This window comes from Dasypus novemcinctus, chromosome 9 (assembly GCF_030445035.2).
Source record: "Dasypus novemcinctus isolate mDasNov1 chromosome 9, mDasNov1.1.hap2, whole genome shotgun sequence".
Lineage (NCBI taxonomy): Eukaryota > Metazoa > Chordata > Mammalia > Cingulata > Dasypodidae > Dasypus > Dasypus novemcinctus.
In genome coordinates, this window is record NC_080681.1 from 68,318,001 (window position 1) to 68,340,388 (window position 22,388).

Sequence of the window (22,388 nt, forward strand, 5' to 3'; positions counted from 1 at the left end):
TATGACCACTCTCATATGTTACAAAAAGTCACTCCCAAAACCTTCTGCTTTCTGTTGTTTAAAGAAGGTAGTTGAAAAAATAAAAGCAAACAGGTTAGAAAGTCCTAGCTGATGTAAAAGCATTTAACCTCTGGGATCAAAAAGTGAATGAAGCCAGACTTTCTACAGATAGTGGCTTTACTCCTGGGGAAGCAAAACTTTTAGATGAGGTGAGAGGATATTGGGAAAGAGAAGTCATGCTGTTCCGGACTGAATGCTCTGGAACTAGACAGTACAGTCAGCAGAAAGGGTATCTCTAAAGACCACAAGCAGATCAGCATTTTCATCACACTCCAACTATTGACTTTACAAGCCACAAACCCTCTGTTATTCATTTGCCCAAATATTGAGTTTCTGTGTTGCGCTGGGGCAAAATAGAAAAGTTCTCAAACCTCATGGAACTGAGAGGGTTTAATGGGGAAGACAGCTATTAAAAATGTAAAGGATATATAATGTCCTGCATCTGTCCCTGCAATATCATTGAGGACAACTAGAACTCCCCAAAATGCCCATATATCACAGCTATTTTTCCCTCTCCCTGCCTTCAGCAATTTCCGTGGCCCATCTCCACATCAGCGATATAATTTCTTCCATTGCTAGAGTCACAATAATTGTATAGTAGAATACCAGTAAGTCCACTCTAATCACTCTAATACATATTTTATTCCTCCAACCTGAGGACCCTGGGATGGCAATGTCCACTCCCACCTCAAAATCGAGAAGGGGCTCAGATCCCATATGGCTGATGGATGGGATTCTCCTGCTTGCAGTTGTAGACTCTCTCAGTTCCCTGGTGTGGTGGCTGACCATCTCACCTCCCTGTAAGTCCTGGATAAGTCCATCATTATATATCCTGCCATAACCCACTGAATCAACTGGGAGAGCGTGTAAACTACAACATGAACTATAATCCATGCTGTGTAGCAATGCTACAAATTGTACTCATCAAATGCAATGAATGTAGCACACTAATGAAAGAAGTTGTCAATGTGGGGGGAATGAGGGGTGTGAGAAGTGGGGTATACGGGAACCTCTTATATATATATATATATATATATATATATATATATATATTTTTTTTTTTTTTAATTTCTCTCCCCTTCCCTCCCCACCCCCAGTTGTCTGTTCTCTGTGTCCATTTGCTGCGTGTTCTTTTTGTCCACTTTTTTGTTGTTGTCAGCGGCACGGGAATCTGTGTCTCTTTTTTGTTGTGTCATCTTGCTGCATCAGTTCTTCCTGTGTGCGGCACCATTCCTGGGCAGGCTGCACTTTCTTTGGTGCTGGGTGGTTCTCCTTAAGGGGCGCACTCCTTGCCATGGGGCTCCCCTACACGGGGGACACCCCTGCGTGGCATGGCACTCCTTGCGCGCATCAGCATTGCGCATGGGCTAGCTCCACACGGGTCAAGGAGGCCCGGGGTTTGAACTGCGGACCTCCCATGTGGTAGACGGACACCCTATTAATTGAGTCAAGTACGCTTCCCTCTTATATTTTTTAATGTAACATTTTGTGTGACTTATGTATCTTTTAAAAAAAAGATAATAAAAAAATGAAAAAAAATGTTTTAATGTAAAGGAAACTACCAATATGAGAGAGATTGGAAAGAAAGCTTCATCAACATATGCAGAGCCATTGTCCAGAAGGGAGATAATAAAAGAGATGAGGTTTCAGTCTTTGGTGGGGAGATTGAAAACCACTGACCTAGATGGCATTTTTTCACATGCAGCTTTCAAATCATAAAATAAATCAAATTGCAACCAAGATTTTTTAAATGGAATAGAATGAGGGGAAATAGAAGTTTAGTGGTTTAAACATGCTTCCAAGGTAAGTAATGTTTCAGGAAACTTTTGTTTCAATTATATATGCGAGAGTATGTGTGTGGGTGTATATGTGTGTTATCTATACTTGGCTATAAAGTAAACTATGTGTTACTGTGGGTCACAGTCTGAAAAAAAAATGCTAAAAACCTGATCTGTACAATGATTATATAAGCCTGACCTTTGCATGTTAGGTTTCTTGTTGTCATTTAGGTCTTGTCCCATATACCTTTGCCTTTCTTAATGATCCTACTTAACATGTCTCCTCCAAGGCATTTCTTCTCACACTCTCCAGTCTGATTTTATTCACAGCACTTATCACTATTTAAACAATCTTATTTGCTTGTTAATTAGCACCCTCCTCCCAAACTTCTCCAGAGCTTATGAGAGGAGCAACCCTATACCTGGAGACCGTGTGTCCAACACCTAGAGCAGGGTCAAACTCACCTGAGTTAGATTTTAACTAAGTGGGTAATTTGAGGCTCTTAGGGCTAATCCATTTCTGTGCGTGTGAATCTAATGTATGTGGGACCTTCTTTTGATAGGTTACTTCAGTAGGGGAGACCCAGGATGGGTCGTCCTCTTCTTACTGGAGTCCAGAGAAAACCATAGAAACACAGAGAGAAATCCCCCACAAGATAAGAGAAAGCCCAGGAAGTCAGAAGCTGAAATCAATGAAACACAGAAGCAGAGAGAAAGCCACATAGCAGAAGCTGAAAACAATGAAGGCCTGAAGAGCGGATGCTACCATGTGCCTTGCCATGAAATACAGAAGTCCAGAATTACCAGGAAAAACACTGCCTGGTGATGCTTTGCTTTGGACACTTCTCAGGCTTGGAAATGTAAGCTTGCAAGCCAATAAACCCCCACTGTAAAAGTCAACCCATTTCTGGCACACTGCTTTTGGTGGCTTCTAGCAAACTAAAACACTAAGCTTTAAGATCTTGTGCCTCTCGTGTCTGTGATCTCCCTAACACAATCACCACTGCCGAGTGGGTGAAGACTTGGATTTCCGTTGTCCACTTCACAGTCATGGACCTTGGTAAAGTTACAAATCATACTTTCACCACTGTAAAAGAAATGCTTAGTCTGAAAAAAACTATAAACCAATCTACTTTCATTTTAGATGGAAGAGCAGAGAATTCATTAACAAGAGTTAAGCAATAAAGAAAAACTCTTGGGATCAATTTCAAAAGGAAATATAGCAACAGCAGAGGCTTCAGGCTCACTTGCATTTTCAAATTCATTTAACAAATATCCCCAAACAGCTCAAATTCCAGAAAAATAGTTAACAGTAAATTCAATGGTATGTTAAATAGGAAGGGATATGTACAAAAAAGAGGTTGAGAACTTAGGCACTTCAAAATTACTTATCAAATTTTGTTCCCATGCCTTTGTATCTTACCTTTCTGGTGGGTGATGCACTAAGAAAAAAAGAATCTATGTTTTATTCATATTACAGCAGACTCAACACTGCTAAAAAATGCAAGTGGTATTCAACAAAGGTTTGTTGAATATATGAAAAAAAAAAAAACGACATAAGAACTCTGTAAAACTGCAAAGAACAAACCAAAATTTGTAAATTTTAATTTAAATATCATTCTTATTCCTAATAAGAGCTAATACTTTTTGAAGACTATGTGGCAGACAAAATGCCTTATCATTTTAATTCAATTCTCACACCTCTAATAGTAGATACTATTAGTATATCCTTTATAAAGAAGAGGGGCTTAAGGTCACACACACAACTTATATATGCTAGAGTAAGTATTCCAATTCCTATATCAAACTCCTTTTCTGTATTGCTGAAAGGAAACATTACATTTCAAGAAAATGACTTTACTGAGATAAAATTCAAATACCATAAAACTCACCCATTTAGAATATACAGTTAAGAGATTATAAGTATATTCACAGAATTGTGCAACCAGCGCCACAATCTAATTTTAGAACATTTTCATCACCACAAAAAGAAATTCTATACCTATTAGCAATCAGGCCTAACTGTACATAATAAACATGCATAAAAGAAATGCAAACTCCTTTAAATAATCTGTCCATATATGAATGTAAATTTTATACAGTGAATGCAAAAGAAAGCCATAAAATGAATTCTACAGGAGAAAATACAACTTGCTGGGCCTTGTATAATTTTGCATTTTAACCTCACCATTTCTTTGAGTAAGGCAAGTAAGTAATCAAGAGCTGATATCTATGTGCAACTTAAACTTTTATAGGTCAAACTCCAATTTATAAGCATTTTTTATTCAAAACCAAATAGTAAGATTTGGAGAGATTATAGGTAAAACAGTGTACAACCAAACTTCCTTTCAAATTCACTCTCATATTCTAAGCTTAGGGGATGAAAATTTTCTTTTTTTAACATGATATGCTTGTGCACATTTCCCAAGAACCCACAGCCCTATGATAATTTACAATTATTAAAGCATAATTTAATAATTTCTGCACCCACCCTGAGTAACGAAAAGGAACTCACTGTCCATAAATGCATATTCTTCTTCATTCTCATCACTGTCATCAGACGGAGCACGATAAGGAGGGGGCAGTTTCATTGGAGGTGGAGCAGTTCCTCTCTTCTGAGGATGCAAAATTTGAGAGAATAGTTAGTTGCCTTTGCACAGTCTTCTTCCTCATTGACATACAAGATAAAAATAATAATAATCTGGAAATATTTTGACTGTATCCACCTTAGTCATATCATGAAGGCTGTAAAACAAATAAATTTGCCTGTGATGTACACACAGCAATGTAGAAAACAGGAACTCAAAAGCACAGCTTTAAATACTATTGACCTACCCAGAAAAATATGCTCTTTTCCTCATACTTCTGAAGCTTAATTTATTCTATTATTAATTCAATAACTCAAATGAAAGACATTTCAAAAAGAAACCTAGAAGTAAAAACTATCTGCTGTATTAATAGCACAATTGTTTAAACTTTTCTTCAATTGGTAGAGGCTACATATTTTATTCTCAAAAAGTTGAAATGATATAGTAAGATTTTCCCATTGAAAACATACTCATTTATAATACGATGTTGGTCAATACATGTTTCTAATGTTTTAAAAAAAAATCTTTTTGATGAATAATTTTTATATGAGTAACCCTTAAATTTATATACCAAATGAAGCGGCATATGAATATTTGGTCTAAATAGACTTAAAGAACAAAGCCCTATAATGAGATTACCTTCACAGAATTGAGATATTGTCTTGAATGATGGGAAAAATAAAATATGACAAACTTTACGGAGAGATCCAAGCTGCTGAAAAGAATAGGAATGGATATATCCAAGCCTGAACACCAAAGGAACTGGATTAAGATTTGTTTTGCTTCAGGATTTCAATAAAGCATATTTGATTATTAAATTGAATTAAAAATTAAAACCACTAATGGTAGGATACATTTCAATAAGTGGAAAATGACTGGCCCATTACAATAAGCAAGCAGGTAATAAATTCCTCCAGAAGAGAAAGTACCATATGAGAGTCATAAAAAAAGCACACATCCAAATTTACTTAAGAAAATATTTAAACAAAGCAATACTTTATATATTTGTAGAAATCCAAAGTGAGATAAAATGCAAGAGGGATGAAGGAAGAGAAGATAACAACTATGAAATGCTTATTAAGCAACAGGATAATTTAGAAATGTGATCACTGTTTCTCTTTAATTCCTGTTTGAAGAAACTTAAAATTAAATGAAATGAGTAAAACAGCAAATGAATTCTTTTTAGTAAACCTTTTCCTCAGAACCAACTGATTCTATGTCAAAGACAACAATCAGGACAAGGACAGCTAACTTTAAAAATAACATTAAGAGACGTGAATTCTTTTTAATACCTCTATTTAAAAAAATAAAATAGTGCTACCAATTTATTTAATTAACTTCTACCAATACTCGTGGAAAGAATACACATTAAGCATGGCGCTATTCTCACTTGAGTCTGAGAAGGGTTGCACTCTACTACAACGAGAAGGGTATGGGTAGCACTAGGCTCTCCCTATGGCAAAGAGGACAGGAGCAAGGTAAATATAAGTCAGAGGAGTAGAGCCTCCATGAAGGTAGAGAAGAAAACAAGACTGTTAACCTAAGCTCTGAGAACAGGGCCTTGAGGAAAGGTGGCTTCCATTAACTAACTGCTATATAAGTAAACAACCGACTGTCATTTGTGCTGTGTAGGTTCCTTAATGCACTGAGAGAACAAGAAGTGTAGCAGATGCATCCAGCGTGAACAGGGTACTATCTCTCATCCTAGCACTCCAAACAAAGGACACATAAGGCTTTACAGATAGGATAAAAGACCACAGTTTAGGTTAGAGGTTGGCAACGTTTTCTTATTTTTTGGTAAAGAGGCAGACAGTAAATATTTTAAGCTTTGCAGGCCATACAGACTGTCAAAATTACTGAACTCTGCCATTCAAACACAAAAGCAGCGTAGAAAATGTGTAAAAGAATGAACATGACTGTATCCCAACAAAGTTTTATTTACAAAAACAGACCAGATGGATTTGAACTGTGGACTGGGTGAGGTGATGGACAGTTAAGGGATTTAAGTGGTAAGAAACAGGAGGGACTAGAACCTGCCTTATAAAACATTATGAACCCAGGTAAAGTCACATAGGACCTGAAAATACATTTTAAGAGAATTAAAATGTTTGCTGAATAAATGAAAGAGATGGGACAAAAAAGGAGAAACTTAAGCCATTCAAGACTTTTTAAAATTTTAGAAATAGTAGACAGTAGGAAATATTATCCAAGACTTGGAAATTAGGCATGATCTTTCAAGTGTTTTTCCTCTGCATCATCTGGCAGACCTATCTGATTCTCCAGGGATGTATACTTTTTTGATTTGCTAATTACTACTGATAAGGATATTTAACAATTCCTTAAGGGTAGAGGTTAACTTTTAGGAATTTGACCATAATACAAATTATTCTTGTCCAACAGCAATGCAAATTATTTTGTTTGAAAGAGATGCAAATTATTTTAGTTCCACAGAAAAAAGGCTACAGTTTCACTGCCCTATAAGATAGCCAGTTTTGTATCTAAATTAGAATCTTACCTAGTGTTCTTTTGGTAATTATATATACTTAACTCTTTTTAATTCTCTCTGAACCAGGCTTATCTTATTGGATCCCCATTAAATTCATAGTATTAATTACACATAATAGACAGTAAATATGGTAGTTCCATACTCTGTATAATTTTATGAGTCATGTTTTTATATTTTCTCAAATTAAAGGCTGACAGTTTTGGGGGTCCCACTGAGATGTTTAAGTAGATTTACCTTCAAGAACCAATTGTGATTCCTCAGACATATCATTCATAAGCTGCATAAGGACATATACATGTTTTCTTGGCCCACAGTATATTTCAAGTAGCTCAGAATTTTACCTTTTTCATTTTTTGTCCTTCTAACTACATGTTTCTGCTTCTGATTCTAGGCCACCTTTGGTTCTGATTTGTACATGGGATATAAGTTATTCCCCATTGGTGGCAACAACATCCACTTAGTGACATTGGTTGGTAAGATGAAGATTTATTCTTTCTGGGGTGAAAACTTTGGGATCTATTCTCTATTTGTTGAGAGAAAGAGAAAATGTATTTTCTAATCTGTTGTTTTTGTGCAAGAACATTTCTTGGGGCCACTGAAAAGAACTCTTTGACATAAAGACCAGTGAGTTTGTGTAGCTGCAAGTGACAGATGAGAAATATATGTTAAGGCATTCCTATATAATGCCATATATGAATAAAAGGGTTAATTCATTAGGAAGATATAAAAATTTAAAACTTGTAGGCACCTAATAAATTAGCTTGAAAACATGAAAAATAAATCTGGAGAGAGAAAAAAAAAACTACCCAAAGAAATAGACTAACTTTACAATCAAAATAGGAGATCATTTGATTAGGCTGACAAAAAAACAATCAGGAAAGATAATAGAAGATCTGAATAACTCAGTAAGTTTGATCAATTGACTTCACATAAAAATTATATATAAATTAATAACTGAAGAACAGCTCTTCTTTTCAATTACAAATAGAACATCCATAATAACTATGTATTAAACCATAAAAAGTCTCAACCAATGTCAAAGAATTAATATTATATAAACCAAAATCTCTGTTTATAAACTGAAATAGACTGGAAAATAAAATTTAAAAATATTCAGATATTATTTAAAAAACACATTTGTAACTAAATCTTGGATAAAACAGAAACCTGTTGGAAACTAGAAAAAAATTAGTACTCAACAGAAATTAAACTAAAAATCTTGGGATGCACGTAAAGAGCAACTTAGAAATTTTATGGTTTTAAATGCTTATTTTGAAAAAGAAGAAAGACTGAAAATTAAACTCTGCAATTAGCTAGAGATGATTGGGGGAAAGAGGAGAATAAATCTAAACAAAGAAGGCAATATAAAAATGAGACTAGAAATTAAGCAGAAAAAAGTTAAGAAAACCAAAAAGTTTTTAAGTTAATTCTTTGAAAAGATGAATGCAATGAAAAATTACTTAAGATTGATTAAGAAAAAGAAAGATAATTGCTTGAAGAAGAACTACTGTGAATGAAGTAGAGATGATAAAATTTTAAAAAGAATAGATGAACAATTTATGCCAATGAATTAATTCAATCTTGGGTGAAATCAACATATTCCTAGAAGAGAGCCATTTACTAAATCTTACTCCAAAAGAAAAAGAAAATCTGAATGGCTTAATAACTATTAAAGAACAGAATCAATATTTTGAAATTTTTCCAACATAGAAAGCACAGGTCCATTCAAAATGGTTTTATAGGCTAGTTTGACCAAACATTTACATAATCAATAATTATCATTTTACATAAACTGCCAAAGAACTTAAAAGAAGAAAAACTCCTTCTGCTCATTTCAGTAGTCTAACAAAGTGATATAAGGACAGTACATAACTAGAAAATGCAAGTCAATTTCACTCATGACCATGATACAAAAATCCCAACACCAGCAATGAGCTAAAAAGAAAACACAGCTTGAGAAAAATAAAGTTTAACCCAAGAATTCAAGATCAAGTCAACAGTATGAAATCTATTAATGTAATGTATCACATTAAAGGATTCAAGGAAAAAAAAATGTATATATATATATCAGTTGGTGTAGATAATACATTTGATAAAAGTCAATACCAGTTAGGATAAAAAATTCTTAGCAAACTTAGCAAACATAGGAATAAAAGGGAATATTTTCTTAAACTGAAGGTTTATCTATAAAACACCTATAAGATGCATCATATTCAATGGTGAAATATTAAAAGCACTTCCTTAAATATCAGGAAAAAGACAATGTTAGCATTCTATTAAATGTAGTACTGGAAGTATTAGCAGAGTAATAAAATAAGAAAAAAAAAGGACTGGAAAAGGAAAAAGAAAATCATTTCCTTAAAGTGCTTACATTACTTACATAGAAACTCTAAATATAAAAACTCTACAGGGGAGAGGGGTATATAAGAACCTCTTATACTTTTTAATGTAACATTTTGTATGATCTATGTATCTTTAAAAAAATAATAATTAAAAATTTCCAAAAAAGAAACCTACCTCTACAGACATACAGACATAGTATTAGAATTTGAGGTTCATATTTTAATTCAAAATATTTTATATATATATATATTTATGGGGCACAAAGATCAGAATCTACGTGAAGAATTTGGGTGATGGGTTTATGACAGAATTTTATATTTTTATTTCAGCATTTTAGCTTTCCTAGTGTTCCACACTGGATTCTAGAGAAAGTTATCTCCATAGAGACGACCTTTGAGGGATTATGAGAGGGCAGTGTGAGAAATGGACTTCCAGGAGGAGAGAACAACAAAGTCAAAGTCTCAGAAGCTTCCAAGTATGAGAGGAACATTTTGGGAATAGAGTGGTGCCCAGCCCTGCTGAATGGATAAAGAGAGAAAGATGATGATGGCTGGTTGGTCTTTTGTAACATTTTAGCTCCCTGCTTCACTAGGTTTCTGTCCTTCATCCTGGCCAGACCTAGTTATGTTCAGAGGAAGGAACTACTATAAATATAGGACTGCTACTACTGACATTCAACAACAGCAACACAAAACTACTCTTATTTTACAGTTGAGATATGCAAAAGGGAACAAAACACATTTTTTAAAAGTTTAAAAGGTTAAGTCACCTTTTCTTGTTTTTCTTGGTTGCCTTGTTCCTGGTTACTGGCAATTTTATTGGCCTTATTATGTACCACAGGAATGACCTATCACCACACAACAAGAAAAAGGGTTGGAAGAGAAAGAAGAGAAAACATTTAAATGACACAATCATTGTATTTCTTAATGTATTTTTAAAAATAGTTAAAATTTACTTAATCGACTTTGTCACTTCAATTAAAAAGTAAAGATATGACAAGCGCAGTTCAGGGCAAAGAATACAATTTGGGAAATCTGACATAAACCTAAAATATTATAAATGTATATATCCCATCAAGTGGAAGTGAGGCAAAGTGATCCAGAAAGTGAAGACAGAGGTCACAATACCGACCTTCATCCAATTATCCCATTTTGTAAACTGAAGTTTTAAGGTTAACCTAAGTTCCTTGAACTTAAGTTACAGCCATTTATTTGATAGATTTACCTTATTCACAGTTGTACACCCAGCTCAAGCATATTTTTTGGAACATTATGGGCACTTAGAAACACTTCGCTATCATTATTAGCAGAAAGAGGAATTGACAATCTATTTCCATTACTGAAATACTAGCCCAGTGAGAGAGTAGGAACTTTCGCGTTTAGTACTACATAACTTAGAAGGGCCCAACATATAGTTGTGCACGATTAATGCTAATTAATGAAGGCAACAGTTCAAATTCATAAAAATAATTCTAAATCTTAATGGTGCCAATAGCAGAAGTTTTTGGGTTTTTTTGTTTTGTTTACTTATTTCTTTTTGTGAAACTATTTATGAAACATCTTAGGAAAATATAAAATTTTTAGAGACTTCGGGCTCCTCAGATGGTTAATGCAAACAATCTTTGAACAAAATCTGATGATAGACCTGAAGATTAGAGGGGGTGTGGAAATCAGAATATTGAAGGAAATACGTAGGGATATATATATTTTTAAAAACCTTCCCTCTAAATGAAATTTAAGGTTAAGTTCTTTGCTTTTTAGTACAGCCTAAAGAAATAAATTAATTTCGGAAGAGATGAGAAAGTCTCAGAAACATTTCATTTTAGTAAAAAACAATAGTAATACATTAACTTATATTCAGTGCTTAATGTTTATTTCCCTATTTAACACACACAACAACCTAAGTCAAAGACAGGTACTGGTGGGTCTACAGGTAATTGTTTCTTGCCCTGCAGAATATTAAAATGAAACAGTACATTTGTCTGTCTGATAAATCAAGATATCTGTCCACACTGGGCCTATTTTCTCACATGGGAAGGACCAGATGAAGCTGAATAGTAAAAGCTTTTGATTGGGTTGGGAGAGAATATTTGTACTGTTCAATTTTTAAATAGCAGAGAAATATATGTCTGTAGACTTAAGGTTAGCAAAATTTGGAAGATAAAATTTTTGTCTAACAAACACAGAAGAGAACATATTTCTTGTGGAAATAAAAACTATACCTGTATATGATTAATTCTGTATATGATTAATATGTAAATTGTGTATGTGTCAAAAAAATGCAGGGAGCTGGTATAGCTCAGTGGTTGAACACTGGCTTCTTACATACAAGGTCTTGGGTTCAATCCCCAGCCCTGGTATCTCCAAAAAAATAAAAAATTAGATGCCACTTTGAAACAATGGTATTAAAGAAGTACAACTGGATACAATAAAAAAGAAAATGCATTGATAATAAAGTTAATGAGCTGATGACTCCAATTTCAAAAGTGTTTGTTTTTGAGTATGAAAATAGTATCTGATGCTACCATTAACTGTAGTTATGTTATTAAGTGAAAAAATTACCATGGCATAAAAATTTTCTATAGACAAAGTAGTATCAATTATGGGTCCTATACTCAAATAAGCATTTGCTAGGTAAATCTAAGTGGATACACGTTTCTCCAGCATGCTAAAGATACAGTTGAGAAATTCAGGAGAAGTTTAAAAAGTTAATTTATTTGTGATACTCCTAAAATGGCTGATAAAAGCACATATATAAACACCACCACTTAATTTGTGGTTTATTAGACCTTCATGTGACCAAGGCATTTTAAGGCATAAGGCTTTGATAGGCACAATATTAGGAAATGACTTCTTTTGGGATTTTGAGGAAAGTCTCAAAATTTAATAGTAAATTATTCAAAAAATGACTTAGCATTGCTATATTTGTTGCTCCTGCAATTATTGGTAAACGATATGAAACTTGATTTTTCCTTCATTACCTCTTTCAACAGGAATCACTTTGTTCTAAAAACAAAGGTTAAGAGCAGGACACTTGGTGGACACAGTAATTAACGTCATCAACTGAATATGCTCCCTTGGTTAGAATCACAGACCAGTGCTGGGTGAACTGAATGCACAAGGTCTCTGACACTACAGGAGGATAAGTGACTTGAGCATGGCATGATGATGAAGAGATTTTCTTTTTTTTAACAGTTGAAAGAATTTAAATTGTTCATGTTATTTAAGTGAGAATTTTCTTCTCATTTCACCAGCCAAGGCTGAATTAAAATCTTGGCCTTTTTGGTTGCAAGTATAACCAATTTAAATGCTTTGAGTATTTCTCAGCAAGGGCATTCACAGGTGACCACATAAATGTATAATTTAGCTCATTCTAACTCAAAATTGTTTCTTTGGAAGTATCATTTTAGCAAGGAGTAATATGGACAATTTTCTACTGAACTCAGTTTCTGGAAATAAAAGTAATGACCTGAGTTACATTCTCTGTATTATAAGAGTTAAATATTAGATTCCAAAAAATCCTTTTACATTTCAAATTGTATGAAAATAAGAGGAACTTTAGTCAGTTCACCTCTCCCAATTAGTCTTGATGTTGTAAATAATTGCTACAACTAGAAGGCACTGAACTGCAATGTAGTGCAACACAGCAGAGCTTCTCAAGTGCTGTGGCTACAGCTTACTGTGTACAGACAGGTTAAAAGTATCCCAAAATATCAATGCCACCAGCCATCTGTTTGCAAAGTTTGCCATAAAATATTATTTTCAGCATACCATGATGTACAAATGGTTGTAAAACATTGCATTACTGTATTGAAAGGCAATTTTTTAAAACGTGAAAACTTTTCTATTTCCAATCAAAAGTACCTGTTTTGAGCAGTTGTCTTCCATTATAAAATGAAGAAAATTAAATACTGCTTTCAGTTACAGGATTTAACTATACATTGCAATGTATAAGAGTTCCAATTTCACACCAAAGGCATAATTACAGATGAAAACTTTTATGAATATTACTATTTTTAAATTTGAAATTCTCAAGAGTATATATATTTTTACAGTTACACACTTTAATAAAGAAATATACAGAATGTATAGCATATAGTGGACAGTAACTCTGGAATATTTTTACACCTTGCCCTCTTTATGTTCTAAGTATTTTATAAAAGTAACTGGCTCAGAGAAGTTACATAACTTTCCTCCAAATTAGTCAATCTGGTAAATAAGGAATCAAGAATTTGAAAATAGGTCTGACTCCATATCCTGTGACTTAAACCAAAGTACACTATTACTAACTCAAATTTGACCAGGACATCAATGCTGGCTAAAAAAGAAAAAAGGGAATTGGAAGTTAATACTTAAATTTTTCTCAAGCTAATAATTTTTCTAAGTAATAATAAATTAAGTAATCATGAAAATAAGTGAGAAAATACTTAGAGGCACAGAGGTATATAGGATATTTTTTAACTTTTTGAAAGTATGAGTTACAACTTACTCGTGGAGTGGATGACAAGCTCTGAACAATGAAGACCACAGGGTTTCCTGCATTCTTAATGGCCTCAACTGCTTCACTGTGAGAGGCATTCTGCAAATCTACTCCAGACACCTAGAACACAGATAATATTGTTAATAAGTTAATTCGAAGTTCATGTGTATTATCTTATTATGAGATCAGCCAGAGTCTAATGAATGAAGCCACAGCTAGAAAAAAATAAGACTGACCTGTAAAGAGGACATAGGAGAAGTTGCTTAAAGAAAACAACATTTCACCTTCAGGAAAAATAAGATAAATATGCTTATTAAAAAGAGCCCTGGTAAAATATAATTATCCAAAGTAGGTAGATCAGTCAATAACATAAACTTAAGAGGCTCTGAGCTTGTAATGTCACCCCTGCCAATAACAGTAATAATGCTGACAGGTAGGGGAAGAGAGAATCTCTGGACTCTTACGTTATTTCAGTTAAGCTGAGAAGAATAATGTCTTTAGTAAACGACCCCATTACCACAATTGAATAATGAAACAATTCTCAAATGGTGTTCCAAAAAAGAAGTACCAAAATAAATAGGTTCCTTTACTAAAAGTGTTCAGTGTTTAAATAAATTTGGGTAAGTAAACTGATACCTAATTATAGAAATCGCAGAGAATCTAACTTGCTTCATGTCCATGAATCTCCAAGAGCACTTTATGTTTACTAAAAACATTTAACAGAACTACGTTTTTAAACTGATAATGTAACAAAGCCTCGGTAAACACTGTAATGGATAGTGACAATCAGTGAACACTGCTTTGTTGTAAGGGAACCAAAGAAACAGGAATATAGGTAGAGAGGGATGTGGGATCCAGGAGGCTTTTTTTTCTAAGATGGAAGACGTTACAGGATATAAAGATGCAGAAGAGAGGAAAAATGGATAATAAAGGAGAGAGTAGATACAAATGCATGAGCAATATCCTTGGTCAGTCAAAAGGGAATGATTTCTATTGTAATAAAGAGATTGGCTTTAGTTAGAAATAAAAATAGTTCAGTTGTTACAGGAGGAATGTCAAATTATTTGCAGATGCAGTTAGGAAGATTTGGCAGGCAAAGGGAAGCTTCCTTTGATTGCTTCTATTCTTTCAATGAAACAAAAAGCCAAGGGTCATAACTCAGATTAAGACTGAGGACCCACTTGAGGGGGCGGTCATGAATTTAAAATGAGAACAGATAGCACAGATGATTATTTTCTCCAGGCATCCCAGACACTTGGAATAAGCAAAGGGTTATTTAACCTGGTTGTAGTTTTCCCAGGTAAGTTCAGTGAAAGGAAAGTGGATCAAAGAAGTTGGAAATATATGCAAAGAATTGACTATGATGACCAGTCACTGAATCTAAGCAGAGGAAGAAAGTGAGCATGTGCAAAATGGAGCAGTAGGGAACTCAGAGCCCTAAGGCAGGAGAAAGAGCATGCTGTATTTAAAGGCAGCAAGTCTAGACTACAGTGAGAGACAAGAGTGGAGATGTGAGGTGAGCGAGGCAAATGGACCCATGCCATTCGAGGTCCAATAGCTTGGGATTTTTATTCTAATTGGCAACCATTGGAGGGTTATAAAGCTATATAAAAGCTTTTTTCACCTAAGTTGGGGAAGGAAAATGGATAATAGTAAATGGATAAAAAAATATACAAGATTTGAAGTAAAGTTTTAAAGCTGTCACAATGATCTAATAAAGCTTATGAGTAACCTATCCCAAAGAAGCTTTCAATAAGGAAAGGAGCTATATGAAAATTACTTTATCTTCCAGTTATTACTGGAAGCTTTAATTTCCATAACACAAATTCCCACAGTGCTACATGGGAATCACTACAGTTGGGAGTTAGGAAAAAAATAGTGTTGCACCAAATTACAACAGAAAAGTCATCTAGTCTTAGCTCTAGAATTACAACCCAAGAACCCGTCCATTGACACAGAAGTGATTCATTGACTAACAACTAAATAAATAATACCTTCCTAGTTAAAATTTTTTTCTTTATATGGTCCTAAAAATCCTTTGTGTTACTGTTTTCTAAGTATTTATTTTATAATCTACAGAAGAGAAAACCGTTACGGGCTTTACTTTAAAACAAAACAAACCCAAAACTTTACAAAACACTTCACAAGAAAAAAAGTAAAGGAACAACTCATTATACTTGGCCAAATATATAATAAAATGTGACATTTCAGGTCTTCTGTGAGTTTGAAGAAATATAAATAATTAAATCAAAGACATAGCCTTGGGGTCTTATTAATATGTGTAAAAGTGATAATGCATGAGAGAATATATCCAACTGAAAGCAGACACAGATGAGGTTTGGAAAAACAAAACCAAACTTTTGAAAGATAAAACAATCCAATTAGAAAATGGGCAAAAGACATGTGCAGACATTTTACTAAAGAGGATATACAGATAGCAAAAAAGCACATGAAAAGATGCACTAGAGAAATGCAAACTGAAATCACAATGAGGTATCACTTACATACCTATCAGAATGGCTAAAATGAAATACAGTGAAAACACCAAACGCTGACAAGGATGCAGAGAAACTGGATCATTCATTCATTGTTGGAGGGGATAGAAAGTGGTATAACCCCCAGCAGAACTGAAAACAAGGACACAAACCGATATATGTACACCAATGTTCATAGCAGCATTGTTCACTATTGCCAAAAGTTGGAATCAACCCAAATGCCCATCAACAGATGAGTGGATCAATAAAATGTGGTATATACACACAATGGAATACTACTCGGCTGTAAGAACAAACACACTACAAACACATGTGATAACATGGATGAATCTTGAGAACCTTATGTTGAGTGAAGCAACCCAGACATTGAAGGACAAATACTACATGACCTCAATGATATGAAATAAACAAGCTGCCCTAGATAGCAAGAGACTGAACGATAGGCTTACAGGAAATCGGAGGGTGGAGGAAGGATATGAGCCAATGTCTGCAGGGGTGGAATTTAAGACGAGATGGTGGTAAGTATGAACACAAAGAAGAGATAAAAGGGGGGCAAGGGGGTGCCTTTGGTTGGGGCTTTGCGGGTTTGAGGGTGGCTGGGGAGGGACGGATGGGTAACGTTGCCCAAAAGTGGGGGGAGGGAGGGGTAGCATACGAACACAGGAGAGGGTCAGGTGTTGGTGGAGAGTAAAATGCAGAGAAAATCATATCAAAATATAATAAAGAGGGTTACCTGTTTAGAATGCTCGGAGGGGAGGGTCTGATGCAGGACGGGCTCCTGGGGAATGTCTAAATGCTCATTCTGCCAGAGTGGGTGACACCATGGGGTAGAAACCCAAGTAGTGAGAGTGGGGGTGGACCCACATCCTGGGGAGGACTAATGCCATCAAATACAGGGAACTGTATCCCTCGAGAGAAAGGGTGGCTCCCAGGGCATTGGGGCAGTTGAGCAAGTTAGGCCCTGAACACTATTCCATCTATCTCTGGAAGTGGCTCCTCAGGAAACGGAGGTTGGCTGTCACTATGGGCACCAAGGTGGAAGGGAAAATGGACGTTAAATGTGTGGAACCAAAGTAAATGGGGGGTAAGAGAGGAGTTTCTTGAGAGTACACAAGGATGGATATAAAACATGCAATATTGCACCGTGACATGTGGGGGGTGGCAGACTGATGATGTGGACCATGGTGTGGAACATAGGATAACTAAAAATGTAAAGAACTGTGTATCCTGGAGTGTGCACCATAATGTGGGCGCAGATGTCACCTTGTTGGAGGGCTGGTGTCTCAGACTCTGTGCATCACTTTAAGTAAATATGATATGAATAGGGCGTAAGAGTGTCACTGTGGAAGGGAGGGGGTTTTCTGGTGGATGTGTGGGAGTGCTGTATATTGTGTATATACATTGCTGTGGTCTGGGACTCCTGTGAGGAAAAGCTGAATAATTAGGGGGGGGAAAAAAAAAAAAAAAAAAGGAAAAGAAAGGGATAGGATGTGGAATTTTTTCAAGTCAACATTCTTTATCTAAGCTCTTTATCTAACATTATCCAAGTTCTTTATCTATCCTTTAAACCCATTGCTATATGCCATTCCCTGGTAAGGGACCATGACATTATATTGGGCTTCAAATTTCGGGGAGTTCTGGATCACAGAGTGTTTCAACAATGGCAATGGAGGGATACTGGTATGGGATACCAATGACAGGTGATATATGGCTGACAGGGAGCTGTACAGAACATATGTCCAGGGTGCATGGTAATGTTTGGATATACTCATAGTGGCAACAATTAAAAACCACAGCAGGGGGGGTACTGGGTTCCTGGCCAGTGGTGCTCTGTCGTGGTCCCTAGGGGAGCAGAGACAGTCTCCCAGGTACAGTGGCGGGGACCGGGAGGGAGTAAGGGTTCAACAGTGAGCCCCTGATGCTAATGACTATGCTTGTGAGCTGATAAACCTAAAATAAGAACAAGGCCTAGAGCAACATTGTGCCTGGGAATTTCCTCCTGTCAGCCTTCATGTTACTCAAATGTGGCCAGTCTCGAAGCCAAACTCAGCATGTAAATGCAGTGCCTTCCCCCCAGCGTGGGACATGACACCCGGGGATGAGCCTCCCTGGCAACGAGGGACCACTATCAACTACCAACTGATGATGCAACTGGAAAATGACCTTATATGGAAGGTTCAATGCGGATCAGCAGAATATCCATGTCTACATAAAATACCATGACTTTAAAATGCTGTTTGACCTAAAGTAAGGGGGAAATGGAAAGGAGAAATGAGTTTATATGGCTACGAGTTTCTAAAAAAGAGTCTGGAGGCTGGCAGAAGGATTGCCCTCATGCACAACTGAGCAGAGTCAGAGAGACAGATAAAGCAGATACAACCCCCAGATATTGGTTCCTTTGAGGGCTAAAGAGACCCATGGGAGTTATGGTCATGGCCGATGGGGTTAACTACCAGGGCAGATGGCCCCTCTTTGGAAATGGTGTTTATGTGTGATGAATCTGGACTCAGATGGGATCTCCCTTCATAAGACTTTCATGCTAATGTGCTGGAGGTGCAGTTAATGTTGGGGTTTAAGATATATTTAGGGGATTTGAATCTCTGGACTGACAATGTGATAGCCAGGTCCTGAGCCTCAACAGACTCCAGCACCTACAATCTGATCTATTGGACTTACCACACTCAGCTAAGATGGAGTTGAAGAGGGACAACCACCACACCATGGAGCCTAGAGTGATTACAACTGAAAATGGGAGGATTGCATCCAGCATCCATGTGGAATCTGAGCCTCCTCTTGACATAGAGGTGCAATGGACACAACCAATCCAATGTCCACATAGAAGAGGTGGCATTGGATTGGGAAAAGTGGACATGGTGGACGATGGGTATGGGGAAAGGCAGGAAGAGATGAGAGGTGGAGGCGTCTTTGGGACGTGGAGCTGCCCTGGATGGTGCTTCAGAGGTAATCACCGGACATTGTAAATCCTCACAGGGCCCACTGGATGGAATGGAGGAGAGTGTGGGCCATGATGTGAGCCATTGTCTATGGGGTGCAGAGGTGCCCAGAGATGTACTTACCAGGTCCAGTGGATGTGTCATGATGGTGGGAACGAGTGTTGTTGGGGGGGGGGGGAGAGGGGGGGTGGGGGGGGTGGGGTTGAATGGGACCTCACATATATATTTTTAATGTAATATTATTACAAAGTCAATAAAAAAAAAAAAAGAAAGAAAGTGGTATAACCACTTTGGAAAATAGTTTGCTAATTCCTTTCAAAACTAAAAATGTACTCACCACATAACCATGCAACCCAGGGACACTTTTAAATATTTATGCCAGAGAAATGAAGACTTATTTTCACTCAGGAACTTGTATACAATGTACATAGCAACTTTATTTAAAAATAGCCAAGAAATGGAAACTATCCCAGATGTCCTTCAAAGGGTGAATGGTTAAAAAAAGCTGTGGTATATCCATACCATGGAATACTACCCAGTGATAAAAAGGAACAAAAAGTGATACACAGAACAAATTGTTGAACCTAAAGGCTATTTATGCTGAGTAGAAAAGGCCAATCTCAAAAAATTATATACTACATGATTCCATTCATGCAGTAATTGTGAAATAACATAATTACAGACATGAAGAAACAGATTAGTGGTTGTCAGAAGCTAGGGATTGAGGGGAAAGCCTATAGCAGGATGATACTAGGGAGTCTTATTTTTAAATTTTTTTTAAAGATTTATTTTTTTATTTCTTTCCCCTTCCTAGCTCCCCCCACCCCACTTGTCTGCTCTCTGTGTGCATTCACAGCGTGTTTTTCTGTGTCCGCCTGTATTCTTGTTAGTGGCACACGGAATCTGTGTCTCTTTTTGTTGCACCATCTTGCTATGTAAGCTCTCCAGTGTATGGCACCATTCCTAGGCAGGCTGCACTTTTTTTGTGCTGGGCAGCTCTCCTTATTGGGCGCACTCCTTGTGCTTGGGGCTCCCCTACGTGGGGGACACTCCTGCGTGGCATGGCACTCCTTGTGCACATCAGCACTGTGCATGGGCCAGCTCATTACAAGGGTCAGGAGGCCCTGGGTTTGAATCTTGGACCTCCCACGTGGTAGGCAGATACCCTATCCATTGGGCCAAATCCACTTCCATAGGAGTCTTATGATGATACACTTGGGTATCTTGATTGTGGTGGTAGTTATGCAAGACCACACAAATGATGAAATTGTGTAGCACTGTACAAACACATATACAAATGAGTGTGTGTATAGCTGGTGAAATCTGAATAAACTCTATTGATTGTATCATTATCAATTTCTTGGTTTTGTTATGTAACATTTTAGTTGTATATTATCAACTTCTTGGTTTTGTTATATAATATTATAGTTGTATAAGATGTTAAGGGTGGGAAGCGGACTTGGTCCAATGGATAGGGCGTCCACCTACCACATGGGAGGTCCGCGGGCCTCCTTGACCCATGTGGAGCTGGCCCATGCACAGTGCTGACGTGTGCAAGGAGTGCCTGGCCACGCAGGGGTGTCCCCCATGTAGGAGAGCCCCACAAGCAAGGAGCGCGCCCCGTAAAGAGAGCCACCCAGTGCGAAAGAAAGTGCAGCCTGCCCAAGAATAACACCGCACACATGGAAAGCTGACACAACAAGATGACACAGCAAAAAGAAACTCAGATTCCCGGTGCCGCTGCTAAGGATAGGAGCGGTCACAGAAGAAGACACAGTGAATTGACACAGAGAACAGACAACTGGGAGGGGGTGAGAAATAAAAAATAAATAAATAATCTTCTCAAAAAAAAAAAAAAGATGTTAAGGGAAGCAGATGTAGTTCAAGTGATAAGGCCTCCTTCTATCTACCAGGATGCCCCAGGTTTGATCCATGCAGCATCCTGGTGAAAAAGAAGAGAAAGTGTGTCTGTGTGGTGAGCCAAGTGCCCACATGGTAAGCTGAGTGCCCACATGAGTGCCCACATGGCAAGCCAGTGCCCAGACAAATGAGTCACGCAGCAAGATGAGGATGCAACAAAAGAGAGACAAAGGGAAGAGTCAAGGGGAAGTGCAGCAGAGAACAGGAACTGAGGTGGCACAATTGACAGGGAACCTCTCTCCACATCAGAGGTCCCCTGAATTGAATCCTGGGAAATCCTGGAGGAGAAAGATGTGAAGAAAGACAAATAGAGAAATAGATACAGAAGATCACACACCAAATGGACAGAGAAAGTAAAAACAGCCGTGTGGGGGAGGAGGATGGGAAGGAAAAAAATTATTAAAAAAAAAAAATTAACATTGGGGGAGGATTGGGGAAGGGTGCATAGGACTTCCCTGTATGTTTTTGCAACTTCCCATTAATCAATAATTATTTCAAAATAAAAAGCTAAGAAAAAGAAGATTAAACAAGATATAAAATATGTTTTTAAAAATTAAGTCAGACTTCTGGGAAGATGGTATCAGATAAGTTGGAAGGACTCAACTCTCTCACAAAAACAACGGAAGAAGGGCAAAAAGCTATCCGAGGGAGCTGCTTTTGGTATCTGCAGACCAGGAGAGTGCTGCACATCATTTAGGAGGGAGAGGGACAGAGAGACAAAGAGGCCAAAGAGTTACTCACCCCTGGGGCTGGACTGGGAATGACACATATACCGCTCCCCCAAGGTGAATAGCCTCAGTAAAACTCCTGACTCACTGCAGCCAACTGAGTGGGGGGGAAAGGTCCTCCTCCTTGGGGGAAAAGGGGTCTGGCAGAGGGCAGAGTGATTTCTCTTCAGTGAGTCTGGCCAGCTGAGCCCCCTTTGAATCTCAAAGAAGACCCCAGCCAGCACTGAAGCAGCAGTCTGAGAAGGTTCCTAGGGGCCTAGGAGGGAAGACTGTTTTTCCTGGGTGGTTTTTTGTTTTCTCTCTGTTTCCTTTTTTTATCTTTACCTAATTTTTTCTCCTTAGTTTCTTTATTTCTTTTCTTTCTTTTATTTTTCCCTCTCCCTTTCTTCTCATCTTTCTAGTCTTTTATTCTATTTTATTGTTTCATTTTTTTATTCCACCTTTTAAATTCTTATTCATTGGCATTTTTTATGATTTCTCACTCTTATTATTTATTTTTCCCCCTGGTTCTTTTATAGTTTCTTTTGTTTTTTTTTA

At 36.9% G+C, this 22,388-nt stretch overlaps 1 protein-coding gene across 11 annotated transcripts in view; it reads right to left on the minus strand.

The window, feature by feature from the left end:
* PATJ (PATJ crumbs cell polarity complex component) overlaps positions 1–22,388 on the minus strand; it is a 435,722-nt gene that overhangs the window by 221,207 nt on the left and 192,127 nt on the right. For 7 of the 11 annotated variants that reach the window (XM_071217421.1, XM_012519032.3, XM_012519030.3 and 4 more), the window contains 3 exons: positions 13,764–13,874; positions 10,045–10,122; positions 4,354–4,453 (listed from right to left, as the gene is read on the minus strand). In XM_071217421.1, the coding sequence (XP_071073522.1) occupies positions 4,354–4,453; positions 10,045–10,122; positions 13,764–13,874 (289 nt within the window). Of the gene's footprint in view, positions 1–4,329; positions 4,454–10,044; positions 10,123–13,763; positions 13,875–22,388 lie in introns of all 11 variants that reach the window. The other 4 variants (XM_071217419.1, XM_012519031.4, XM_012519029.3 and 1 more) reach the window with 1 other exon arrangement.